Below are 9,002 nucleotides of genomic sequence, written 5' to 3'. Positions count from 1 at the left end.
TAAAAATTCAAATTTAAGATTGTTGAACATCAATAATTGGTGTAGGATCTTGGCCTAATGTAGTAAATTCATTCTTAGTCATGTTAATGATATCTTTTGTAATCTCATTCATGACAATGGTTCTTACCTAAATGACAATGGTTCTTAGCGTGTTGTAAACAGGTTTGTGTAACGGGTTAACACGATAATGTTAACGGGTTTTTAACATGTTTAATGTGTTAACCCGTTAAGACACGAAACATAACGGGTCCTTAACGAGTCAACCCGTTAACGACCCGGGACACATTAAAGCTAAACACTAACCCGCTATTTTCGTGTCCGGTTTCGTGTTGTGTTAACGGGTCGTGTCCATAATTGCCAAGTCTAATTGTCATATTAAAAAGTAAAAGGGAGGGAGTAAAAATAGGGAGTACATGTAGGGTATGTTTGACGGAGCTTATTTAGGAGCTTATAATTTATTTGAAGTTACTAATAAGCTATAAGCTCTGTTTGGTAATGTTTTCAAAATAAGCTAGTAGCTTCCAAACTTTTTTTTTTCCATCTTTATCCTTATTATTTTAAATAAATGATATCATTTATTCATCCCAATTAAAATTCTTTTAGCATTTTATCTTCAATATGATTGATTGTAAATTCAATTTGACATTTGTGTGTTTGAACATTAATTTTCATATGAACTAATTTTATGAACCGTAAACATTTTCTTTTACTTTATTTATTTTCAAATATATGCTCTTACTTTATATTTTATTAAAATATATTGATTTCATTATTTTATATTTTAATATATAAACAAACCTATTTGAATTTTATGAAAATATCTTTCTTTAGTCTTTTTACATTTATGCTTATCAAAAAACTAATTTCACCAAACACTTTTAAACATAATAGCTTTTCAGATTCTGCTTCTAACTTATAACTTTTCAAATTTCAACTTAAGTTTAACTTTCAGCTATCTTTTTCAGCTAACTTTATCAAACATAGGCCCTGTTTGGTAAATAATCAGCCTATCAGACAATTTTGACTTATTTGACCACTATTAGTTGGTAAATAATAAGCTTTTTGTTACACCAAAATGTTAAAATTCAAAAGGAGCCTTTTCAATTAGCTTTTTGAGAAAAGAAATTATACCAAATAGCTATAAGCTAACAGCTAATTTATCAAACAATTTTTTACAATCAACCAATGTTATCAACAAATCATACCTTTTAATCCAAACAGCCAACCCAATCAGCTAACAGCATTTACCAAACAGGGTCATAGTCTAACTCGTAAAACTGGTTGACTTATTTAACTCTTTCCCTTTTGAAGTATAGACAAAAAGTTGTCATCTTCAGATGAGGTTAGTTGTGTCATTCAAGTTTTCTTGTGAGTTGCATCCTAATCATCTGACAATCATAATAGAATAGCAGATTTTTTAATTCCTTTGCCGGCTTCTTCAATGGATTATCTATAATCTATCCATTTATCCCGATGAGATGAGATTAGATGATGAGTTGCTTAAATCCTCCGATCCCTCACTGTTTTCACTAATTTTAGTATACTAGAATGGCAACCTTCTCGTTTACTCTATCCAACCATCTCAACGGCCCGGAAAAACAGTCCACCTTCATCTCCGACGAGGACCTCCGCTCCGAATTCTCCCACCACGACTCCGCCGTCGCCCGCATCAATAACGGCAGCTTCGGCTCCTGTCCGGCATCTATTCTCGCCGAACAGGAACGCTGGCGCCTCCGTTTCCTTGAACAGCCCGATAATTTCTGCCTCAACGTCCTCAAACCCTCCATTTTGGAGTCCCGTTCCCTGATCAAAACCCTAGTCAACGCCGACGACGTCTCCGAGATCTCCATCGTCGACAATGCCACCACCGCCGTGGCCATAGTCCTCCAGCACGTCACCTGGTCCTTCTTCTCCTCCCGCTTCAGCCGCGGAGACGCCGCCGTGATTCTCCACTACGCCTACGGTGCCGTCAAGAAGTCCGTCGAGGCCTACGTCGCCCGCGCCGGAGGGAAGGTAATCGAGGTCCCCTTACCCTTCCCTGTGAAATCGAACGATGAAATTATTTCTCTGTTCAGTGAATCCCTAGAAAAGGGGAAAATGAATGGCGGCAAAATTAGATTAGCCGTGATTGATCATATTACTTCAATGCCTAGTGTAGTTATCCCTGTTAAACAATTGGTTCAGATGTGTAGAGACGAAGGCGTAGACATGATTCTTGTGGATGGGGCTCATGCCATAGGCAATGTAGAAGTAGATATGAAGGATATAGGGGCAGATTTTTACACCAGCAATTTGCATAAATGGTTCTTCTGCCCCCCTTCTGTAGCTTTTTTGTACTGCAAGAACTCTGATAGATTATCCGATTTACACCACCCCGTGGTTTCCCTCGAGTATGGAAACGGTTTGCCTATCGAGAGTACTTGGATAGGGACTCGGGATTACAGTGCCCAATTGGTGGTTCCTCAGGTAATGGCATTGCTAAGTAAGGTCGAGGGTGGGATAGAAGGGATTAGGAGGAGAAACCACGAGAAGGTTGTTGAGATGGCGGAGATGTTGGCGAATTCGTGGGGAACGAATTTGGGTGCTCCCCCTGAGATGTGCTCGAGTATGGCCATGGTGGGAATGCCGGCCTGCTTGGGGATTTCCAGTGATTCAGATGCCTTGAGGTTAAGAAGCCACTTGAGAGATTGTTTTCGTGTTGAGGTGCCTATATATTATAGGCCACCATTGGAAGGTGATGGGGATGTTAATCCTATAACAGGGTATGCCAGGATATCTCATCAAGTGTATAATAAAGTTGAAGACTACTATCACTTCAGAGATGTTGTTAACAAGCTGGTAAATGATGGTTTCTCCTGCTCCCTTCTCCCCAACTAACATGTATGTTCTCCCTAGCTTTAATTTGGCATAGAATAAACAGATTTTACTTCTTTCAGTTCATTGTTAACATTGCTAGGATAGTTGTTCCTTCTGTCCAAAATGTTGCTATCTGTGTTGTGAACTGAAGCCTAGTAATTTACTTGTCAATTATGGATTATGGAGTCATCAGATTGTCATTATTTCCATAGTTGTTCCTTCTGTCCGATAATTTCACTCTCCTCTCCTTTTTTCTTTTTTTCATACAGAACCATCAGAAATACTTATTCTCTGTTATTTTAAGTTACGTTACTGTTGGGCAGAGGCCGGTAAAGAGTCACGTCCATCAATTGATAGCAAGGGGATTGTTGGACAGAGGCCTGTGAAAGGCTAAGTCTAGCGCTTTAGCTATTGAAAATGTATGACAGTCTATAAGGAAATAAAGTTGCCCCTTCACTATTAGCTATAGCTTTTGGGTGAGCCGTCAAAGTAGGCTTAGCTGGCCGGGCTGTCTCGTCCTGCTTCCTACTTGAAGCAATTACCTTTACAAATTGTTTATAAATCTCACAAATTTTATTAGAAATTTAGTTATACGGTGTTGAAAAAAAATATAAAATATAAAATATATATATAGGCCTATGGATATGGTTAGGTCTTAATTTTTATTTTGGAATTGTGTCAATCCTAGTCTGAAATTTACTTGGATTATGTCGACCCAGTCAAAAAAAAGGCAAATTATTGCATGGACCATGGTCCACACAGCTGTGTGGACCAAAAATAAAAAGTACATTATTTTTGTACTGAAGGTACATTATTTTTGTACTGTAGGTACATTATTTGATAGTATATATCAAATAATGTACCTTCAATACAAAAATAATGTACTTTAAAATAATGTACCTACAATACAAAAATAATGTACCTTCAGTACAAAAGTAATGTACTTTTTATTTATGGTCCACACAGCTGTGTGGACCATGGTCCATAAACGGGCCAATTACAAGTATGCCTAAGCCCGTTCGTTTGACACTTCTAGCAATCGTTATACCCTGCAACATGGTACACATAGCAATGTGCACCACGTACGTAAAACGACGTCGTTTTGGTGTTAGTGGACGCGGACGCGAATGACTCCAGGGAATTCATTATCTATAATATACATAATCATTATCTAGGATACACAGAACGTTTGCCTAGAATATACAGAATGTTTGCCCAGAATATTGACACACAATACACAGAACTCATCCTCCTAACATTCGAATGCACAAACACATCACAACCTGTGTTAATAACATGAATACACAGAATATTGACACAAAATACACAGAATTCATCCTCCTAAACATTCGAATGCACAAAAACATCACAACATGTGTTACTAACATGAATACACATAACGGTTGCCTAGAATACACAGAATAATTGCCAATATTAACATAAATACAGAGACTGGTCGAAACGGGAAACGTGATTTATAAAAAAACGGACGATTAGTTTACAATGCTCAAAACGACGTCGTTTAGGTACGTGGTGCACGGTATAATTTGCCCACTTCTAGTTAGATGGTTTACACTTTTTTTTTTTTTTGAGTGATTTTAAAAATTTTGAATATGTCGAATTCTAATAAGTGTTATCAATATAAACAATAAACGATAGACTTTTACATATTCGTACAATTATGAGAGAGTAAAATGACATTTTTAAAAATAAAGGCAATTTTGATGCCCAGTTCTTACGCAGTAATTCCACCATAACTTTCATCGTTGGAGTCTTGGAGACTTTAGACTGTTTGAACTCAAATTGAAATGAATATGGCGGCAAATTCTCATTCAATGTCAGTATATATATATTTTTTTTTGGCAAAAACTTGTGTGAGACCGTTTCACCGTGAGACGGGTCGGGTCAAAATGTAAATGTAACACTTATACGCACAAATGTCATACTTATATGCTCAAATGTAATACTAATCAGGAATAAAAATTTTGTTACTTATATGGGTAAATGCAATACTTTTTCTCTTATAAGTAACAAAAATGGTATTCCTGATTAGTATTATATTTGAGCATATAAGTATGACATTTGCACATATAAGTGTGACATTTGCATGGTGCTTCGACCCGACCCGACCCGTCTCACGAATAAAGATCCGTGAGACGGTCTCACACAAGTGTGGCCCTTTTTTTTTTTAGTAATACCGACTCTATTACATTGTAGTATATGTTCATCTATAAAGTTTTTTCAACATGTTGAAGCACAAAAGGTCAATATCGCTTCTATTGAGGATCTCATAACCTCTCATTTGAAAGAGTTACTACATTCTATTTGACCACAAGGTTATTGCTATGGTATTTGTTTTCATAGACAAATTAAATGGTTCAAGCTCTATTTTCATCTAGAATGCTTAATAATGTTGCCTTCACAACCGTTGTTTTAACAACGACGATAAACTTTCTCGCTACAGCGAGGCTGGAGATAATTTTTTGTTTTGTTTTGTTTTTGTTTCGATGATTCTCATTGGGGTGAGACAGCACTATCCTCTGATTCTTGGCATGTGAATTTTCTCCTTGCACTAAGGATTGGCTCTACAACTTTCACAACCACAATCCTTAACTAGTAAGAACCAATTGACATTTACATTTTTGGACTATTTTTCAAGCACCAAAAGCACTTGATACCTCATAACAAGTCCCCGCAACAACCAAGTCTCTGTTTAGCTTCAAAAATCACCAATCAAAGCACCCAATCATCAAATACAATAAAAACACACCTTAACTCATGAAATTTATTAAAACTTGTAAAATCAGGTATTTAAGCTAAAAAATTTACATTGAAAGCATTTAAAATGGACCCATAAGCTTATGCAAAAGTGTGAGAATTATAAATTTCTTAGTTTCTTACATATGCAAGACTCCACTGGCTTACATATGAATCCACTAGCATTTAAAATGTACCCATAAGCTTACACATGAATCCACTAGCTAGCCACCAATGTTTTAAGAGTACAAGATGGTAAAACTTACAATCAAGAAAAATCATTTTTCTTATAATAATCCAATCTTGTCACATGACTCACATTTATGTGAATTGAGAACAAAGGCTTCATCTTAATCTCACTAATAGAATTCCACTTGTATGGATTGTTACTTGCACCAGCGGGGTAGAATATAGTCTTGGCTTCACAAGTAACTGTCTGATCTAATGCATTGCATTTGAAAGACTTGTGAATGAGAATTTTGGTAGTATAGTAATCTAATTTAATTTTTTTCTCCCCTCTGCACAAGGAATGGAATCCTTATATAGACTCTTAATCCACTTTAAACGCTCCTTAACGTGCTAGTTCCCTATTCTTGAATATTTTTTTGATCACGTTGACTCTTTTATTGTAGATCATGTTGGCTTTGTAGATCTTCTTGATCGGCATTTTGTTGCAACAATCTAAGTCTTAAAAATTAAAATAAAACAACTAAACCACGTATATTGTGCTAACCTATTAAGCAAAAAATAATGCCAATACAAGGCTTATAGCATATTCGACTTATATGGAGGATTATGACTAAAAAAACAAAAACCGAAGAAACAACATATTGCTTTTTTATTGGTACGGTCTTTATTGATTTAGACAATTTTGAAAAAAGGTATATTATAATATTATCCCAAAGAATAAAAAGGTATATTAATAATATTATCCCAAAGAATACAAATACAAGGGGCATACCCTAGTTCATGAGGAAATCAAGATCCACCAAAGATATTAGGGCAAATTATTGTGTGGATCATGATAAAATGTACATTTTTAATGTACTAAATGTACATTATTTTTGTACTAATGCACATTATTTTTATAGTATAAAAATAATGTACATTAGTACAAAAATAATGTATATTCTCTGAATACAATATACATTATTTTTATATTGAATATACATTATTTTTATATTGAATGTACATTATTTGATAGTGTGGTCCACACAATAATGATTGAGATATTAGTGGGAAGCAAAATACGAAATGCTTGCATTAGGCAAGAAGACTGAGCCTAGACTAATTGGTCAGGAAGAAATGGATGGACGCTATTTCAACTATCATATAGAAATAGAGGTCCATCCAGATGCACTACCAGATAATTAACAAAAGCATACAACAAGAATACTAAGTATATAAGACTGACTAAATACCTCCCTGAAAAAACAATGAAATGATGAGAGATTGAGAGGATTAATTTTTTAAAGAGTCACTTTATGCCGCTTGGCCACAAGGTCTTTGGCAACATATAGACAAGTTAATAATTTTAATATGACCCTTTTAATATTTTATAATTTGCATACATCCCTATTAAGCGATGCGCGCAAGTTATAAAATGGTTTTGTCATGAACATTGGAGGTTTGATTTTGGGATGAACTCCTTATGTGCAGAAGTGTATAATTTTATGTTGAGCTTTAAAGTTAACAATCATTTTACAATCATTATTTAATCCTACGTATAATCACAACTTCACATATAAATATTACAATTTTATAAGTAATAATTTATTTACTTCAAATTGATATTAAATTTTCTAGAATAAGTATCATGATTTTTATCATACGTGATAAACAATTATTATAGATTCGACCCGTCTCACGGATTAAGATACGTGAGACAACCTCATACTAGTGTGGGCAATCGTTATATCGTGAACCAGTGTCCAAAATGCACTGTAGACCCTTGTCTAATATACAGAATTTGGATTCATAAAGTACAAAATTCATGTTCATAATGCACAGAATTATATAGCCGAGGACACATAAGCACTTAACATAATACACACACACATAAACGCGATATTTTAAAATGAGTACAAAATGAGTACATACAGAGCATGTGTATTATGTTATGAATTTATGTGTCTTCATCTATATAATTCTGTATATTATGAATTTCAATTCCATATATAATGTGTATGTGTATTATGTTAAGTGCTTATGTATCCTTAGCTATATAATTCTGTGCATTATGAACATGAATTCTGTACCTTATGAAGTCAAATTCTGTATATTGGACCAGGATCTACAATGCATTGTTAGTAGAGAAGTTTGATAGGAGATTTGTCATTTCTATCTGAGAGGAAATGATGTTAAAGGTGGCATCCGTAAAGTATGCAAAAATCATTATCTTCATTGGTAAATTTTCAAAACTTCATTAAAAGATTGAATACTTCATGATGCATTATGCATTTTATTAATTAGGTGCTTTCTTTGGTGTGGGTATGGGAAAATGTCTTTCTTCTCGGTGGGATGTGAGGTACATAATGCATCAATAATTTTTTTGTCAGAATAACTTCCGCTTTACAGTTTTTTGAAAGATTTGATTTATTGTAGACTATGTTAGGCTTTGTAGACCATATATATCTTCTTGATGGACATTTTGTTGCAATAATCTAACTCTTAAAAATTAAAATAAAACAACTAAACCCCATATATTGTGCTAACCTATTAAGCAAAATATAATGCCAATACAAGGCTTAAAACATATTCGACTTACATGGAGGATTATGGCCCTAAAAAGAAGAAAAAGAAACAACATATTGCTTTTTCATTGATATAGTCTTCTTAAGTATTGATTCATACAATTTTTGGAAAATGGTAAATTATAATATTATCCCAAAGAATACAAATAAGGGGCAACATATACTTCTGTCCATGAGGAAATTCGAGATCTACCAAAAATATTGGTGGGAAGCAAAATACTAAATGCCTGCATTAGGCATGCAAGAAGACATAGCCTAGATTGATAGGTCATGAATAAGTAGATGAGTGCTATTTCAACTATCATAGAGAAATAGAGGTCCATCAACTCATCAAGATGTATTACCGGATAACAAAATCATACAACAAGAATACTAAGTATATAAGACAGACTACAGACGTCCTTGAAAAAAGTAGTGGAAAGATAAGAGGGCAGCGAGAGATCAAGACGACTGGTCATCCACCAAAAGATCAGGAGCACATGAAGCAATTAGGAGCTAGAGTTATCAAAACGGACTGACACGGATCGCACCGCCCACCTTAGGCTCGCGAGCCTTGGCGGGGGCCGCCAAATTTATAAAATTTTAAATTTAAATAAAAATTAATTTAAAAAAATTAATAAGTATATACTAGAATAA

The 9,002-nt window shown here is 34.6% G+C and overlaps 1 protein-coding gene across 1 annotated transcript; it reads left to right on the top strand.

Moving 5' to 3' along the window:
- Positions 1-1,374: 1,374 nt before the first annotated feature.
- On the top strand, positions 1,375-3,063 carry LOC116031508 (probable L-cysteine desulfhydrase, chloroplastic). The gene has a single exon (XM_031273734.1). It carries the CDS (start codon positions 1,549-1,551, stop codon positions 2,875-2,877), a length of 1,329 nt encoding a protein of 442 aa, XP_031129594.1. The 5' UTR covers positions 1,375-1,548; the 3' UTR covers positions 2,878-3,063.
- The last annotated feature ends 5,939 nt before the right edge of the window (positions 3,064-9,002 follow it).

Source organism: Ipomoea triloba, chromosome 10, assembly GCF_003576645.1.
Source record: "Ipomoea triloba cultivar NCNSP0323 chromosome 10, ASM357664v1".
NCBI lineage: Eukaryota > Viridiplantae > Streptophyta > Magnoliopsida > Solanales > Convolvulaceae > Ipomoea > Ipomoea triloba.
Note: the sequence above shows the minus strand (reverse complement) of the source record. Positions and strands in the feature narration are given on the sequence as shown.